Source organism: Hetaerina americana, unplaced genomic scaffold, assembly GCF_022747635.1.
Source record: "Hetaerina americana unplaced genomic scaffold, ioHetAmer1.1.p SCAF_9, whole genome shotgun sequence".
Lineage (NCBI taxonomy): Eukaryota > Metazoa > Arthropoda > Insecta > Odonata > Calopterygidae > Hetaerina > Hetaerina americana.
The window spans coordinates 23947094-23967453 of NW_027287538.1; the positions used below are offsets into that span (position 1 = coordinate 23947094).

General features: G+C 37.4%; 1 protein-coding gene across 2 annotated transcripts in view; it reads left to right on the forward strand.

The window, feature by feature from the left end:
- The first annotated feature begins 16581 nt into the window (after positions 1 to 16581).
- Positions 16582 to 20360, forward strand: part of serp (chitin deacetylase-like protein serp) — an 82852-nt gene continuing 79073 nt past the window's right edge. The window contains exon 1 of one of the 2 annotated variants that reach the window (XM_071597715.1): positions 16582 to 16781. In XM_071597715.1, the coding sequence (XP_071453816.1) occupies positions 16715 to 16781 (67 nt within the window). In that variant the 5' untranslated portion in view covers positions 16582 to 16714. The remainder of the gene's footprint in view (positions 16782 to 20360) is intronic. The other variant, XM_071597716.1, reaches the window with a different exon arrangement.

The window sequence follows — 20360 nt, forward strand, 5'->3', positions numbered from 1 at the left end:
TATTGAGGAAGGCAACGGGAAACCACCTCAATTATCATTCCCAAGGTTTTATGATGGACAGTTTGGATGAAATGAGTCCTGGCAACTACAGGACTCAGCCCAATCGCCCAATTGGTCTTCATCTCACAAAATCCTTGCAAAGTAAAAGCGAGTAAGGCAGTATGCGGAATTGTTTGTAATGCTGTATAATTGTTTAACAGTGCCAATCCAAAACCTACCTTATCCGGTAGAATACCTAATATAAAAATAGCTTAAACAAATAATGATCTCATAGCAAGGATTCTCAATAAATCTCACCACATTAAAAATATAAAGACATAATATGCCAAACCTGTAAGGAAATATTCATTTTTTAGCGGCTCTCTACAGGATTAAAAAAATAATTCTAAGAGAATGTGACATTAATTTTCCTTTAATAAAAACTTCTACTGAGCATTTAGGCGTTCCATGGAATATAAAGCGACTTGTATGAAGATTAGCAAGAAAATATTTGGCTCCTTCCGCCATTTTGGGGAATTATCACGATTTCTAGAGTAGATACTATCAAATCTATGGTTCATAATTATAAATATTGTTCAGCCTGGCAATGTTTCATAGAACTTTCTAGTCATCTTCCAACTCCTATCCGTCGAATGAAACTTCTACAGAATAATTTATTGCTATTCTTAGTTTCAGTATATCTGTTTATACTCACAACTTTTTAAATAAAGCTTTGTTAAATTGTCCACTTTATCTTCACTACATTTTTGCAGGCACGAAAGAGTATACATAACTTTTATTTATGCCACGTAAAAGTATATAGTGATACTTAATAAAAGAGAATGTAAAAGAAATTAATAGAATGCATAAAATAAAACGAAGTAAAATGCAAATTTCCATAAGGTCAACCCGTAGTTCATGATAACAGTTGAGAAATGACATTCAATCATCTGCAGCATATCGCATTTTCACATTAAGACCGATATCGATTATACGGAAACACTCACACAAGCAGTATAATATTGGGACGGCACAATAGAACACAAATAAAATAGTAACACTTAAAAGAATACTAACACGGTAAATTTTTTAAGCTTTCGGCCTTCTCCGAGGCCTTTTTCAAGTAAGACTAAGAGAGCAAGAATCTTACTTGAAAAAGGCCTCGGAGAAGGCCGAAAGCTTAAACAATTTGCCGTGTGTGTCCTTTTAAGTGTTACTATTTTATTTGTGTTCTATTGTGCCGTCCCAATATATATATATATATATATATATATATATATATATATATATATATATATATATATATATATATATATATATATATATATAACTTTTTGAAAGTCTCACGGACGTGAATAATAATGTATAACACTTAGCACTAGTGGACAGAGACAAAAACACAGAAACACACCAAAAAGAGACTCACTATTTTTCGAATATTTGGTGGTCGTGGCCACCTTTACCAAGGAAGATAGGGATAGAACTCTTCTGTCCCTCTCTTCCTTGATAAAGGTGGCCGCGACCACCGAATATTCGGAAAATAGTGAGTCTCTTTTTTGTGTGTTTCTGTGTTTTTGTCTCTGTCCACAAGTGCTAAGTGTGTGTGTGTATATATATATATATATATATATATATATATATATATATATATATATATATATATATATGCATTTATGCACAATCACAAATTGAATGTTCACAAGAACAGCATGATCAGCGTTAGAAAAGTAATAAATAATTGTCAATGCTGAAGGTGACTTTCGATACTATGATGGCAGATGACAACGTCTCCACTAACTACTTTTGTATATTCTGCATTGCCTTCTTTTTTCCTGTAACCATCCGGTTGGTGAATACCGTGGCATGCAGTTTCGCTACCTTGGATATGACGTGAGTGTGCATCATGGGGAAGTACGCATAGGCATCAACACTAAATGAGAGCATGGAGATCACTAACAGTTCAACGGTGACCCAATTTCACGCGCACCCAACACCTCGAGAAATTCAAATGCCCAACTTGCAACAGGGGGAAAGGATTCAGCGAATCAGATCGATGACAATACCAACGGTGCCCTCCCTTAGTAATTGGCGTGAGTCATTTTGTGAACACAGAGTTGAATCATAGACAGCAATGACTCCCCACAGTTATGAAACTGTGGTTGCAAAGAGGACTGAGCCAGAAAATCTAACAATATTTCACTCCTGGGAAGGTCTTCAACTTTGAATGGATCCCTGAGTTATGTGGAAAAATATTGTCTAGTTGACTCATATGAACTAATATTAAGAAAACATTTGCTGACACCGTTAATCTTTGCCTTTAAAATATCGAAATTGGGGAGAATGCTTACGACTACATGGCCAGACAAAGTGAGAAACGATCAAGTATATAAGAAGTAGAGGAAAGGAGAAGAGAAAGGATCACATAGTAGAGAAAACTCTGCGGTAAAGATGAACTAGATGGATTGGACGCAAATCTTGTAGCACAATAGATTAGTGAGAAACGTAATAGAAGGGAAGTAAGTTGAAGTGAAGATCCCGTGAAGCAGACCAATAGGCAAGTATATAGAACAAATTAAGTAGAACCGAGAAGAGCGGAGAACAGTTCTGGGTGTATTTTGCACATTTAGTCTCCAGCTACTTTTACAATTGTTGGGCATGTGCACACATATAAGTACAGTTCTGTTAATTCTCACAGAGACTTGCATAAATTATACACAACAGCTTTCTCCAATGTTATACCTAAACAGCCATGTGCTTCAAAACACTCCTTGGCTGAGCCAATTAGGCTACCTACACATAAGGTTTGGAGCACAGTTTGATTAACATGAGAAGAATGAATGGTCGTAGTACACCAATTAATATTTAAATGCCAATAATGATTAATCTTTACTCTGTTGCTTTAAGAAGCTCCTACGTACCTATAGCTTTTATGGCGACTCTTACCAAGCCCGCTCTTGCTCAAACTGTGAGGTGTTTTCGGCCATGGTTAAAGACTTGATATTGGAAGGGATAATAGAACAATTGTTTTTGCTGATGCCTCTACGGCATAGAGAACATATTATCCGTTAATTAACATTTCACCCAATCATCGGTAAGACGAAACTACATAAAATTACTCAGCTATTTGGAATATTCTCACGTACTGCTTTGTAACAGTAATCGGCATCGAAAATCAAAATAAATAGGCTAAAATGTAATAAAAATATCAACTCTACCATTTCTCACCATTGGTTCCAAAGTATTCGATATATCCATGTTTATTATATCATTAGATTATTCTCTGAGGCTTGCTTCCTTTTCATAACCGTTCATATAAAAATAGACGAATATTTTAAAAGATTATTATTTTCCTATGATATACCCCTCTATGAATGTTTTGTGCGATGAAGGACTTTTTACAATTGAAATGTATTCAATTTTTACCAAGGCTCAGTTGGTTCACTGCAGTGCGGTAAGGTATCGCATTAACGAGCAACTAAAAATTGCTGCAATTTTGAAATATAAAATTCCTGTTATATGACCTATCACTTTCTCTTTTATTAATATGTTACTCAAGTTGATCAAAATAATGCCAATCAACCGTACCGTGGAAGCAATCGTCGAGGATTGATTCCATTGGCGAATAAGTGCCATACCATAAATGAATTTCTGAGCTATTGGAGGAAGGGTATATCAAATTTTTCCCAGCCAGACAATGCATTACGTCGGGCCAAAGTTGCTCAATGGACAGTGACTCCGCGGAATGCTTAAAAGGTCACAGAGTCTCACGCGTTGCTTTTTCGAGGACGTGAAGAGAGTCATTCGTGCTTCCTGCCGATGGTGGGAATGGAGACCTCATTGGACTAAAGACACCGCAGCGGGGGGGGAGGGGTAGGGGTGAATTCAATTCCCCTGGAATTCAGAAGCGATACGGAGACTTTTTAACGGACGAATCCGCACACGAACGGTGACATTTGCGGTTGGTAAAAAGGAGTAGGTCAAGCTGTTGCAGCACTAAAACGCTTACGTTTCTGGTGTGCGAACATGAAATTTTGGTGTGATATCTTCCACTTACGTTGGTGTAATGTTGGATCCAAATCCTGCCCGTAACATGTAAAACTTTCTTATATTCTTTCGTACCCCGAGGGTGAGCGCACAGTATATTTTCGAATGAAATCCGCCAAGGACGCATGATCAGAAACTGTTACCGTGCTTGAGGCAGTAATTTTCGACATCAAACCTCTAAATCCAGCAGCAGCGCCAGGTTAAGGACAGTTCTAAATGACCTGTCTTGGTATGGCGGTAGTCAACTCTATGAGTTGTTTTGGCTCATTTCTACTCCCTTCTTTTTAATATAACCTAAAACTCCTGCAGGGGGTAAAATTAACAATTGTTTTAAACTAAATTTTCTGCTAGCATGCTTATAAGTTTTTACTACCATTCAAGTCTCTTCAAGGATTTTAAGAGGATGTTTTTTTTCCATTTCGCAGTCCTTTAAACACCGTTCCCTCTCCCTAATGCTTAACCCTTTCAACCTGGTGCCTACAACTCCTGCCACACACCTTTTTGATGGATCGAGGAGCGGTTTTTAGATTTAGTAGGAATATATCGATGCGCCTACTCAACGAATGACCAATAACTGAAAAATTTAAATGCCTAGCTTAAATTTGGAAATTTATGGATACATTTATAGCATAGTGCTCGGGGTTTACGTCGAAAACTATTCCCGGAGATCCAAAAGAAACTGAAGAGTTTCATCTTGTGTAGCTTACGGAGTCGGATTTTTAGAAAATCAAAAATCAATATTGTACTTCAAATTCTCACTAACGTCATTAGTCTTTATACGACGACAGCTTCGGCCACGTTCCAGAGGGAAATCTTCAGAAAGAAGTTTTTCAGCTAATAATACCAGTATGACGCTCCAAAATATCAACAGTAAAAACAATGGGTACAAGTTCCCGTTTTTCTTCTTTATTTGGATTTTTTGTCTTATTTTCCATCAAGTTCGCAATTTTTCATTTTGTGCTTTCATTGCAACATTCCTTTTTATATTAGAACATAAAAAACTTTTCATACGGCAAATGTTACTTTATGAAAGAAATACTTTGCGATTTTTCAATATCAGCCTATTTTCCTCACACTCTTTTATTTGAAGGTCGTGTTTCTAAGGTCTTGGAAGAAGAGAGTTCTCGAATTATATCCTGGTCGCTTTTTATTAGCAAATTGTAAACCACTATCAGATGAATGAATATATCCATAATTTTTTTAACTTCGACACCATTTCTTTAACAGTGATTTATACAGTCAGATGCCATAAGCACCTTATCTTCTAAGATTCTAAACATAATATTTGAATTCCAAATTCTCAAAAAAGATAGCTATTTTGATGAGTGAAACTTCTTGATCAAATTTTAAACATTCCTCAGTATTCATCAAATGGAATATAACCCGAAGAATTTAAATGATATATGGCAGTATCCAATAATTAGTTCCTCGATAACTGAAGTCAGATAGCACAGTGGTAAAAGATATAAAATAAAAATCTCCTATAGTTAAAAAAAACTAATTAGCAGCAGAAGTAATTTTTGAAGCAATCATGAAATGGCTACGAAATAAATCTGTGAATTTTCTTCGATAAAATGAAACAAACTCGAGACGCTGGTTTTACATGATGTATATAAAGCATATGAAACTAGCGTCTATATATATATATATACATATACATATATATTTATTTATTTATATATATGTATACGTATATATATACAAGTCCTTTTTCGAAATGGTCATCAGCCGCTTCATCGCATTCTCCTTCATTTCGACAACCGACTGCTGGGAAGACTGTGCATTTCTTAGAGCCGTATACCCACGACCTATCTCCAGATTTGGCCTTTTCTAGAAACCCTGGGTCATCGTTTGCCGCTTGGAACAAGTCCCCTACAACTGCAGCACGTAATTCTGGACGTTTAAGAGATAAAGGAGAATACGACGGGGCGGTTGATGACTGTTTCCTAAAAGGGACTTTCCCCATTGTTTTGGAGAGTCAAGGAGGCGCTTGGAGTGTGTGAGGTCACAAGGGGAGTATATTGAAGGGGACTTAAGTCTCGTCATAGTTCTAGGTAGGCTATTTTTTTCAAATGGCTTTTCGGACAAACCTCGTTACTATGCATAAGCTGGAGACGTCCGGGAGACCTAAACGAGAGGTGAGGTGGGGTGGATACGGAAGTACGTATTGAAAAGGAATGGCTGATTGAAGAAGACAAGTACACGGCCGCCGAACCGAGACAAAAGTTACGGCTCTCCAAAACCACAAATTATTAGATGCAGTGCCACGGTAATTTGTCCGAGATTAGCATGATAAAAAACAGAATACGGGTATGACACTCAAAAAAAAGTTGGTTGAGTATATAAATGGATATTATTACATTAATCCAAAACTTGAGGTGGGTAAAAAAAGCCCATTTTTAAGTGTTCTCAGGAGAGGAATGCTTGTTTCGAATGTCTGGGTGAAATAAAGATCCAAATCATTCCCAAATATTCACACTACGTCACCTATAGAGTATAACGTCTGCTATTGCACATCCCAGGATCTCTTTTTTTAACTCTTTTTGAAGGAAACAGATAAATAATAAAAATATGAGAACGATTACACTTGAACGATTTTCGACATCCGGTATTTGATGCAATAACATAACAGATATAGTCATATTAATGCACATTGATATTGCGGTAATTTTTTTTATAGAATAACAATTTGTACTCTTTTCTCATGGGATAGGCACTGTATATAAAATTTTTATAGAAGACTAAGAAATTGGGTACTTTTACTAATATCTTCCGTGTCCTCGCCAATTTTCTTCTCTTTTCTCTGTTCGATTCATAGATTTTTCATAAATGTTCTTCTGTTTTCCGTTCCTTAAAGAGTCCTTTCCACCAAACACACCCAATGTTTCCGAGTTTGATCATTCCTTTTGCATAATTTACTCTTCTCTCCTTTATCTATGTAATACAGTCCTTATTAGCTCCGTCAACCAAGCTTAGTATAATTCTTCCATAATAGTTTATCCCGAGTTAAACCAACCTTCATTCTTTCATGGTCCACCCGTTCTTCATTCATTCTTTTCCTTTTCTTACCACAAACACTTACTGAGTGCCACATCCTCACCGCATTTTGTCGATGCTCATGCTTATCCTAGTACACCCGTTTCATTTTTATGCAATATTGTGATGATATTTATTTTTTCTCTGTCAATGTAGAGGGCTTGAGCGCAGATATTTTTAGCCAAAAAAATTTCAAATATTCTGGTAGCTATCAACAAGTCGCAGCGTCTGATTCTTAGCACCTTAATTTAATGTACGGTATTCTACCCGTTGCTATATTTATTATCAATAATATAAAAAGGATAAGTGAGAATATATGGAAATGAATTGTATCCTAAATTCATTTCATTGTTTGAAGTCAATAGAAAATCATGTCTTAAAATTAGGAAAACTAGAGCTCCAAAACCTTTTGGCCACATTTAAATTAGATTTATCAGAATGGCTCAATTCTAAGTGAGGATAAAACATGGTCAAACCACATCTTTTCATTTTAATTAATGGAATGTGAAGTAATATGACGCAGTTGTAGAATTCACTGGTCAAATCATAATCCAACCCAATGGCTGGTGCCACAGAGAGTTATATGTTCACATTCGGGAGATATATATTCCTAACCATGCATATGACGAACCTGCATTTGACCCTTCAATTAGATAAAGGCAAATATGATAGGGTCAGGCTCTGCAACTTCACGCTAGCGATTTAAATATGTTGTTATATACGATATTTCATCTATTTTAAATGTGAAACCATGTCAACACTGAAATAATAAAATACGTTCTGCACAGTAAGTGAGGACGGTTGTTTTTTAAAATAATCTTCCAGACGAATAATCGGTTATCATTTCTTTATTGTCCATTGCGTTCCGGTGCATACTTTTTCAATCTCTTCTTCATTTTTCCAATATCGTTCAGTTCGTTGTTTCGGGTTGGCCTTTTATACAGAAAAATTCGACTCTCAACATCATAGTTCGATAGAACTGTTGGTCATAAGGGGAATGTTTTCTTTATGACGAAAAAACTTAAACAATAGTACAGCTGAATAATAGTTTTAAATTCCAATACATTCAATATTTGTGGTAAAATTCGTTAAAATCTCTCGTCGGATTTCATTTAAAACCTTTTGTCCGCCAAATGAATTTCTTTAGCACTCACATCGCTTTTATGACACACAACCCCGAAGAAGTTTGTCCTCTGGTGAAGCTAATATTCATAGACTACATTTTGCAGAAAAATTCCATGTATCATTAAAATTATAAAAATAGCTCTTGTGATAAATACAATTTTTAATGTTGTGAAAACAAATGACGCACCGTTCTGCACATCAGTGGAATCGAGTAAGAATTCTCCGGATTCACTTCAGGAGCTTTTCCTTTAAGTAAGCTATGCGTGGCAATCTATCATTTTGTGTTTTAAAATCAATTATCGAATAAAACATGACAATCAAAGCACTCATAAGTTCATTCATGAAGATGTTTAATGTGCGTCGGTACAAGTTGATCATTTCAAATGGCACAATGCCTAAATGTCACAAGTTACTTCTCTCCTTGATCTTGCGTCGTGAGTTTTGGCACAAGGCTCTTTCATTAAAACGTGACTTGGGTCCAAGAGGCGAGGGCGGCATTTTTATCCGATGGCTTACTTGACTATCATAAAGTTCCGCAATAGTGGAGAGTAGATGGTAGAAGGTCGAGCTAAGATATTTTTACCGCACTCCTGAAAACGCCGACCAACGGAAAAAGCTCGGGAAAAGTTTTTATTGCCACTTAGGGTAAATATGCGTATACTTCAGTACACGTATGATTTTATTCACAAATTACTATGTTTTCGATTTTTGCTCAATCAAAATGTCTCGATAGGGAAACAAATATAACGGACACACTATTGCAAAACTTTATTTTTTCTTTTATTTTAATTAATATTGACTTTTGAATGCATCAATATCATTGAAGAATAACTAACGGGGAGAATTTATTTAAAATTTAAATTTTTGAATTCGAAAGAATTTAAAATTTTACCGTAATATTTGTGCCTTCTTCAACTGCCGTCTTGGTGATTCTTTAATATGGATTCTCATTCCCGTGAAAGCATCTCGGTTGTGTTTGGAGGGATTTGGGCTTTAATGAAATAAATAAAACCAAACACTCGATCTTTGCAAAATGATGTTGAATACTAATTCAACTATAAATCGGAAAATCCCTAGATGACATTTGAATATTATCATTCCAATATGGTGGCAAATTAATATCAACCTGAGGAAAATCGGAAAAATTCAATATTCATCTGAAAGTATGTCTACTCAAATACCTTTCAATCCACCACAAAGGTAAGTTCCAGGTTGCAAGAACCAGGTTGACAGAGTAAGGGATGACGGAGAGGGAGGGTAGACAAGGAGTTAGGGAAATGGGAGGGGGGAACATCCACTTAAAATCCTTGGAAATATATACATGTTAGCGGGAAACTTAGTTCTAAACAAGTGTTAATGCCACCCACTACAGTAGCTTTCAGATATTGAATAGGAGGGAATAAAAATATACCACAACTACCTATACGATTAAATGCCACCAAACTAAGATAGGTCATGTAGAACTGGAAAGCAAGAAAGGGAGATTTCTATTAATCCTCGAACATGTAACTTATAGTTCCCACCCCTAACGCCGCATTCCATTGCCTCACAGCCTCCATTTGTTTTTCCCAGTGTACCCAATCGAATGATAGCAATCAATAGGCTTGTAACACTATTGATAATAACAGATTCAAATTTATTATTTCTTAAGCTATCAATCTCTCTAAAAATGAATGGATCTTTCCCTAGAAAACAACATATTAGGCATCAGGAATCATGCTGGATCTGTCAAACGCCGCTCGTGTGCACCAAGCCAGTTTCCTTCCATATTAAATGTCCGAGTGGGTTGATATGAACAGGATGCCTCACTTTAGGGGCTCATTCTCCGGTCATGTGGAACAGATAAGGGAATCGTACTTAAGAAACCTCCAGGCACGATGAGTCCTCAAAAGGAGTTGAGCCCTCTCATTAATTCAAGATTTACAGTCAAGGGTCCATTGCTTCTTCCCGGGATATACAATTGGCAGCAGATGGATTTTCTTCCCGTTAAAAATACCACAATCCATACCCACTAAATGGTACATTTTCTTCATCTGCCCGACCTTTTGTGCTTGCACAATATATAACAAGACTTCTCTTTCACTCTCCCAATTTAGAAACTGATATCAGATGTTACGGTGAGTATACGGGTAGGTAAGCGTCAATGGACATCTTTTTAAAACGCATTAGTAATTTTTTAAAATTTATTTCATTCCATTCTCAAGGAAATCTAAGTAAATACTGAAATTTCAGTGCCACGTTTTTACCTTTCATTACAACATATTTACCTCACTTTTTATAAAAAATATCTATTAAGGCATTTATTATAAAGGTTTAAGTAACTATGAGAAAGGTTCCAAGGGTGACTACAGCGCAGTCGCTCATTTCTTTTCATACAAATGGAAGAGTTACACTGTGTAAAATCGTTCGATTTGACTAATATTCGAACGCAGACCAAATTATATTTTGCTTGTGGACACGAGATATAACTCCGATCAAGACGAGTGATATTATACCAGGAAAATATCCCCTTTGCACACAAATAAACTTGTACCTACGCTAAAGTAACTGTCGAAACCTTTCAAATAAACTTTGCCATAAATGATAAATTCACCCGAAATTCCTCGAAGCAGATCCCTTGTGTGTACACAAACCGCTGCCTGCGGATTTTCCACGCTTCGTACGTCTTCTAGAAGGCGGTTCCCGAAATTTTGCTAAGCTCCCTAGTCACGGCTTGTTGTAACGCTAGCAACGAGTCTTCAACTTCCTTTCACCACGGATTTGAGGCGGGGGAAGAGAAAGAAGTATGGTGGGCCACTGTATAAAACATTTGGATCCTAACTGACATGGACGAGAAGCTATTGGTAAATCCGCGTACGAGTTTTCTTTTGTTCTTCCGAGACCACTTGTGGTACTAATTTCGCACGCACGTCTTCCCCATGCCCAATTTTTTTGACAAGTCTATGCATATCACTTTTAGGGATACCAAGTTCATCAAAAACCACACAAACATTTATACTGCAATCCCTGCCAAACAAAGCCTTCACTCGTGTAAGATTTTCGTCACTTTTTGAGGTCGAAGGTCGTCCTGAACGTTCGGAATCTTCATAATTTTCTCTACCCTCCCGAAACTACTTGAGCCTCTCAAAAATACCTGATCTACCCACGGCGTTTACACCATAAGCTGCCTAGGTCATGAGTCTCTTTCCCGGTTTTGCCCAGTTTCAATGCAAAATTTGATGGCGGAGCGCTGTTTCAATAACCGGTTCATGAAGAAGCATAACGAAATCACGTAATGGAGGTTGCGCAAACGGACGATTCGCACTCCGCAAAGGCTGGGAGCCAACTAGCTTCGGCCTCCAGGCTTTCCTGAGATTCCTCTCCCTCGAACCCCGACAGAGAAACCGCCGCTCGTCCCTCTGTCCATACGGAAAAAATTCGTCATACTACTTTTGAGGCAGACTTCGTAGGAAGTGCTTGTTTTGGTAGGATTCCATGATTTCATGGCATGTATATTGGATATGTCTAATGACTTACTTACTCTCTCTCTTTCAAGTACTTATAGTCGTTCCCTTCATCTTGATAGTTTAATAGGCGTAATGGGATAATTTGAGAATTCGTTGGAACCCTAGTTGGTTGAACAGCATAACAGACATCTACTCAAGGTGTCAGTCACAGTAGACTTACCTATCCAACTTGCCTTACATAGACCGTACCGTAAGCCATGTCGTCCTCCAGTTCCCTGGTAAAGAAAATTGACTTCAACCATTTGAAAAATGTAAAGCTACTACCAAACTATTACAGTCCAACCAAGTATAGAGTGACAATTGGTATGGATTTCTAACAACTTGGTGGTTCCTAATGTCATACCCAGGCTCTAAATCCTGATGCCCACGTAGAAGGGTGGCAAGAGCAATTTTCTGGTGGTAGAGAAAGATTCATATCGACACCTGCTTCGAATGCTTGACATTACTCCGCCCAGGCCGTAAATATCAGGAAGATATACTCCTTTAAAAAAACACGGTTTGATGTGAATAGCTGATGTGATACAGTTGTTGTCGTAGACTTTCCTACCTAGATCTCAAGATTCCTAAATCCCATAGATTCTCCTTTCTTATGCTCTTGGCTTAAAGATTCTCTCTTTAGACCTCTCTCTAATCGGTTTCTGAAACCGGGAGAGAATTTCGATATTTCATTCTTCTGAGACGAGTTTCAGCTCTGCTGTTAATGAACCAAGGTTGTATTTTCTAACCCCCGTTGACATTTGAGCTTTTGTTTATGAGATATGATACGCCTCCGTACATGAAAATTATTTTAACACTTAAATGCTCTTGAATAAGTTTTATTTCCCAATGACATTTTGTTTGGTCTGAAACACTAATAATCAGGATGAGACCCATTCCTAGGCAGAGGAATGCAAATATTCAGAGTATAATCAATGTGATGTTGCACAAGAATATTCTCGTTTTTCATAAAATTTAACATACATTATTTTATTTTGATGACCTAGAAAATGCTTTTAATAGTTTCGTATAGCTATGACGTTTTCACGATCCATTATTTTTATGGTTCGAATATATCGTGCAGGTTAATAAAAAGGTAAACAACTTTGGTGGGGCAAAACTTGGAATTAATTTCAAAATAATTATTGAAATATATGCTTTTATGAATGTGGGGAAATAATTTTCGTTATTTTAAATTTTTCCAACTCTTTCAAGTTTGAAAAAATAGTACTGACTCTGCGTTACATAACGTCATATCTAAGATGAGTTATCTGAACAACCAAGGTTTCACTGAACTCTCTACAAAGCGGCCATGCTAATTTTCCGACCCGCTGGTGGTTCATGCCTTGAAGTACATACTGATTTCCTTCAATGCGTGTCTACCTTAATAAAAGTACAAAGGAAATTCAATATTGATTATCCAGCTTTTCAGTATGAAAGTAGTAGTGGTGAGTACGATCATACATACATTATTCGGCCAGAAGGAAGATATTCTCTACAAATTCCAAGAGTCACTAATGTTTTCAGAAAAAATCTTTAAATATGGATTAAATACCTACATATTTACTCAAGATTTCCACACAGTTTAGCGAAACATTTCTTTGGGTAATGATGTGGAGAGAATTCTATGAATATGGTAATCTTAATTTCATCTGCATCTATCTTACCATACAAGACACCACGAGGCATGCGACTGCGGCTTAGATAGACAAAAGCTAACAATTATCGTTGTTATCTATCAGTGATGGCATTTATAATTTGTGATTATTAGCGCTAGAGATCGGGATGGCGTGTTGGCTAACGTATTGGCTTCGCATCGAGAATCCTAGAGACGGCACATATTTTTCAGTGGTATCCCGATCCCTACTTGAGAGGCTTGGTGGAGAGCACTTTGAGTGAGCAAAGCGCACGTCGTATGAGAGTTAAACTGAGGATCCCTTGGCAGTTTTCGTTTAGACTAGTCTAATATCGACGCCGGGTTTCTCTCCACCCTTCATCCTTTTCCATCTATTCCTAATGGCGCAATTGGCCTTAGCTGTCGGTCACCTCCCCTAAAAACTCTTACTATACGTATATCATTAGCACCGATACAGTTTCACCCAAAGTGTGTGATTTTTCGGGTACCAGATATTTCTGGGAAATAATCGCTGGCACTGGGAATGAAGCTAAACCCAATTACAACACCGCTATTGTGCAAAGTTCTCACGCCGTTCACGGCGTAATGCAAAAGGACCTCTACTCTCACCTATTATATCAAACTTAAAGTTAATTACTATAATTGTTATTAAAACTGAGAAACCCAATGGTAAACGTAATCAATCATCGCACATTTTTAAGGATTTCACCTTGTCTTATCATAATAACACTATGAAACTAATTTTTATAAGCTATAATATCGTTCATGTCCATAACTTAGGAAAATGAATTTTAGGGCACACAGTACGTTTAGTTCGAAATTCGCTCTAAACATAACAAATATTATTACTTACTGATAGTAGTTCCAAGTTAATTCGTAGCATTGAAAAGTTGAATAAAATATTTGTGTTAATACCTTTAAAAATGTAATTTTGTAGAAGTATTTACAATTAATATCATAGTCTCTTTCATGCACACTCAACGATCAATAAACCTAACCATATGCATTTTAGAGTTGTAAATTCAAACTTTAATTAAATTTTTAGGCTGTACTTAAATTATTAAGCATTTTGACTAATGACCTACACCTGTATTTACTTAATACCTGCAAACTTAAACCTACCACCACAAGATTATTCTATTAACTCAAATAACTCGTATTAAGGCACCAGTGTTCCTCTTATAAATATGACCTTATGCGTATATAAAAATAAACTCACACAAAACACTTACATTCAAAGTAGTCTACACCTTGAAATAATGGCACTTTTCTAGTAAAGTTTTAAATTCAGTAATTTGAATTTAGAGCGCAGTATTTATTCTTGGTTTTGTTAAAATTATATATTGTGAGAAATGAGCGCTTTCATGAATCTATGTGTGGTGCTATTTACTCTTTGTATTATCCTGGTGATTCAAACTGCCAATATAAGGGTAATAATAATGCCTTTATATGGGATACGTTTTTCCGGGATTATTTTATTGATTTTGTTCTCAACATTTTCCAGTAAACCCTTTTTCTTGAAACTGATACGATAGCTCAGTGTTTGTTAGCAACGTTAAGATTAGTGGGAATAAAATAACATTTAAAAAATATAATGATATGTTAAGGAAAATGAAGGAATCGGGATATTTCGGTGGGAAATGTACTGATTTCCCACCCCTAGGGCACGGGTTTGAATCCCGGAGGTGGCAGGAATTTTTATAGGTATCTTGATCATTACTTGGGGTGCCTGCGTACCTACTTGAGGAGTAGAGATAACATTAATCGGGTACGTCGTCCATCAGATTAGAATTTAAACTGTTAACCCCTTGGTGCCTAATGCTAATGTCAACGCCGAGTTTCTCTTCAGCCTTCCTTAATTACCTGAAGACCCTATCCCAAGCAAACTACCTTACAATCTACCTATCAAATGGCGCACATGACCTTACCTATCGCTTACCTTTCCTAATAGCTAATAATACCAATGAAAATTATAATAATGTATCATATGATTTTGCTTTTGTACACAAATCGGCTTTTTTCTCAAATTATGTAATATTTTACTCCACTTATTACTTCATGATGAATGTGCCGTTGATGAATTAAAAAAAATTCATGGACTTTATTTCAGTAACCAAGTATTTTAATGAAGTTAATATACCCTACATCTGTGCATAACTTGCAATTTTAAAGTACTCTTATTTTTATGCCCTCTGTAAAGAAAATATTGAATACCTGAAACACTTACAGTACACTTATAGTATTTTAACGATGGAGCAAGGGATAGAAGTACGATAGGTCTTACATCGTTGTTGACATTGGCCTAAATATCCTCCGATCCCCTTCTCCGTCCAAAAAATAATCATTCAACCATTTAACAGCAATTTCAGCAGATACCTTAAAACTCCTCTGAAATGTTTTCATTCCTCATCAGAGGAGAAAAAAACCCATACGCTCCTGAATTAAATTATCGCGAAATAAAGTGCAGCCTACCGATTAAAATTTTATCCAGCCCGGAATGTTCAATGAAAATTCATACGATCTCCTCCCTCAATAAATTGAAGTTTAATACCGTTAGTCATAATCAATGGCATATATTTCGCAGGGGAGCACATTGGGACTACGAAACAGGCGCTCTTTCGCCACATATCCGAGGACTCTCCACAAGAGATTTCAACGACCGCGCGAGCACTTTCGCGGCAGCGCGGAGAGATGGCGCTGGCCACGTCATCCAGGAGCGAAGCTGCAGTCTTCAGCCGCCGGCTGGGGCGTCATCACAGTGTCCTCCTCCCTACAATGCTGCCGAGATACCCGTTGGGGGGGAGGAATGGTTAGTTGAGGGGGAAGAGGGGTCAAGGAGGGGAAACCCCCTGTTAGTTTGTCCATCGAGGACCTCACATCTGGGGGAACCTTTGCCATCATCTTCGGCTATCTGTTGGATGTGAGGGGAAAAAATGAAACTGCTCCCCCTCCATGAGACCGGGGTGCCCTCGTTACAAAGCCCACGGGCAGGCACAGTCCACAGCTGAAGTAAGCTAGGCTCCACGACCTCCTCCACTGTGAGGTTGGTCGGCAGGGAGTGGGATCGAGGAGGGGGACGAAGAGAAAGAGAGAGAGAGAGTGGGGCGGTGGGGGAATAGTGAAGCCCAGCCAGGTAGAGTCAGGTGGAGTAGGGAGGTTGAGGAAAATCTTGATGGGGGAGGTAGGAGGGGTAGACAGGAGGAAGGGAGGGGGCGAAGGGGAGGGCCCGGCTCTTGTGGCGACACCTACAACGGAGTATAAAAGCAACGTCACGCAGAGCGCGGGTCCTATGGTGGCGAAGAGACTGTGCTGGTGCTGCAGCTCTTCGTAATTGTTGTTTTTTTTAACAAGTTGGTACTTTTTGTATTCTGTACATTATTTACAAGGGACTTTCTCCGGCTAATCGTGGAATATGGCGGTGCGGTGGGGATTCTTAGTGATCGGGGTTGCTGTCGTCCTGTCGGCGCTCCCAGAAAATGGTGAGTACATTTTCTAGCCCTCGGCAAAATTATTTCTTCATAATTCTAACCGGTCTAATGGTATATTAATCTGTAATAATTGTGGAGGCATTCGTTTATTCCTTGTGACTATTTAATTGTTGCATTCGCAGTATTTTTTTAAAACAGCCACTTAAAGATCGGGGAACTAGTATAACATAATAGTGAACTAAATCACGTTGGATATTTCAGCAAAGCTCTTCACTATTTTTCTAAAACATTTGTTTTTGTAATGAACGTAGAAAAATTTGTGAATACAAATTTTTATCAATCTAGCTTTTAAGTTTTTCACGCTAACTTTTCAAAATACAACAGAATGCGCAGCATTAATATTTTTTATGACCAAATACATTAAGCAGTCCTTTATACTAAAGGTCGTAATGCTCTTGCTGTGCAACAGGCTGTAATTTTTCTCACAACGTAAATATATAAACATATATACATTTATATGTATGTATGTATATATATATATATATATATATATATATATATATATATATATATATATATATATATATATATATATATATGTAACTATGTCTGATATATAGGCAGTGCTTGTAGACATTGTGGTATCTTGAGAGTGATATTACAAATTTACTCATAAAAAATTAACCTGTGATCTTGAGCAACGCTGAAGGTGTACATTTCAACGCATTTATGGATTCATACCGTGACTTCCGCTCACTTCCTGAATATGGTCACGGTTGAGTTTTTCCCGGGAGTCTACCACCTTGCCTAAAACAAACTCTTGGCGATAAACCGTTACGTGGGAAGGGTGTTGCCTGCCTAGGAATGTCACATAAAAATCTCAATTACACTCGAACCGATGCAAACCTGCTTCAGGTGTCCTTAGAGCCGAAGCCGTTCCAAGCGGCAAGGAAACTGGCCACATAGCTGATTCACGAGAAAGTCGGCCTTCCAGGATATATTCTCCCCGGAAGGCATTGGAGCTGGCCCAGCCTCCTAGCCTCCGTGTTCGAAAGTTAACTCTCAACCCCTCCACCGCTCAAACTCCCCTCAGACCTCCCTCCCCCGTCCCCTTCCACCCCTCCCCACACCCTCTCTCCCCGTCCTCCTCATTCCCTTTAAACCCTACCTCTCATCCCACCCTCTCCCCCGTTTCGCTCCCCATCCTTCACTTGTTCCATTCTTGAGCATTTATTTCTGCGCCGCCTTTTGCATCCATCCCCCTTTTAATAGCAGTTGCGCAACAAGTTGCTTGTTTCCTCGAAAGCTTGCCCCGGGTTTGGTATTGGGGAGGGGGTGAGAGGAGAGGGGATCCGAGGAGGATTCCGTGAAACAAAAGAAGGACGGCATGCGACATAAGAAATGGTGGGTTAGGAAGGGGTGGAATGTCTATAAAGGTTTTAAATGTCAGGTACCTTTCTAAAATTCCAAATTTTCCATACGAAGAACCAAAGATTTCAGCGGCATAGGTCAACGCAAGGCAGCTGGGATGCATATGCTGCTAAATTCACGTTAAGAATTTATTACGTTTTCATATCTCAATGTGCGCTTCGTATGCAAGCAGGTTTATAGGCTTGATTATAAATTAAAATATCTGTCCTGCACAAAATAAGATTTTTCAAGGGATTTTACTCAAGTTCGAGCAAATTTCCAAGCATTAAGGCTAGGCGCGAATTTTTCAAGTTTTGCACGAGCTCATTTCGTTATTCAGGAATTTGCAGCGTCTTAAATTTTTAAATATTTTATTAAGAGTGTAACTTTGCATAAATTCTTTCGCATTTTTATTAATTACGTGGAAACATTTTAAGAGTGATAGAAGTTAGTTCTTGCTTACAGAAATACATTCTACCTATGACCTCACTACTTTTGTAATTTCTGGTGATACTTATTATTTTGTTATCGCAACACAAAGTGGACTTGAATTTTGAGGGGAAAGTTTTACTTCTCTATCAGCTAATTTATCAAAATATTTTCTTTAATTGAAGCATGGTATTAATTAATACCATCAATCAGTTATCATTTATTAACGATATTATATACGTCCTGTAATCATTTTGACAAAAACTAATAATAAAAGCCTTCATCGGGATAAAGTAAATTCAAAAAATGTTTTAATAATATACCGCAATTCGGTCAAATTCAGGTTAGCAACAAGGAATACTATTGGTAACGATGAGAAAAGCCTATTAAAAGATACAAAAAACAACTATCACTCTAATATGGACATTTTTGTCGATATATAGCCATTAATATAGCGATATAATTCAATTCAATATTCAACTTTATTTTTACTTCGTAATACTGTTCACCTACAGAACCGTGTTTTCAGTAACGAAAATACAATTGCAGTCTCAATTCACAAACGACATTTTCTGTAAACAGATTGCAAAAATTTTGTATAAGTATTTTACCTCTGAGCACGTTAGCATCGCAAAAGAAACATCCAATTATTAAACTTGTATGTAACACTTATTTTCCTTCGGTTTACTGGAAAGATTAAATATGTACAAGGGCCGATAAAATAACCCAATGAAACAAACGATCAACTTTTTTTGTGAAGAGAACTGAGTTGACAACACACCAAGTAAAAATGCCAACTTGATTGATCTTTCTTTGAGCCAAACCATCGCCATTTTTATTTGTGCCTTTTGTATTTTCCATGAAATGATTTTCGTACCACAGCGCTAGCCCAAAATATTTACGATTTGAATAGGATGGATGAATAATCATCAAATCGGCCAAGTATTTTAACATGACACAAAATTCTCGGAAATAATTAATGTAATGAGAAAGATATAGTCACAATTTTCATTGACGGTAAAATGGGAATCGATTGTTTCATACTGCGCTGCCTGTGAGCGCCATTAGAGACACCGTTGGAATTCACATACATTTAGCAAGGCCAAGAGACCTTGCGGCGTTGCAGATCGCTTTCGCTAATCATTATTCTTAGCGTTCCGATGTCGATTGGCTGGATACAGGTACATGGGCTCTTACCTTTTCCGAGAGAAGCTTAAACAATTTAATTTTATTGGCTTTAAAATATATTATTGCAGTTAACCACACGTATTCAAATATATCGCTATACTTGGCGTAAGAAAAATGTAATCTACTCTAACACAGCAGAAACTGAATGCGCACCATTCAATCACATCACACGATTAAACCTGCAGTTTTGATAGCATAAAATTATTGTCAATCCCAATTTAACTGTGTAAAACGGAAGGTTAACTAAAATTAGCCATACCGTTCAACGTGATGACCTTTGGGAAACCGACGTCCTTGAAGGAAGTCCATCGGAGAGCTACCGCTCCTTGAAGCTTTTGATGGTCAGGCAAAGCGATCAGCGGGACGCACGTCTTGGGAATCTTCCCATTCATTATGATATTCTCACCATTCAAAACTTTGTCTGCCCGCTCGAAAGGAAAAAAATGTTAGCACAAAGAGTACATTACGATTTATTTTGATATTTTACACTCGAAGGCACTTGCCTTAATTAAGGATGGAGACAAGGTTTCTTCCGTGGAATATTACTTCAGCTTAAAACGAACGAAATTGTGATAATTTTTCCATTTTTTTTAATTAACGTAG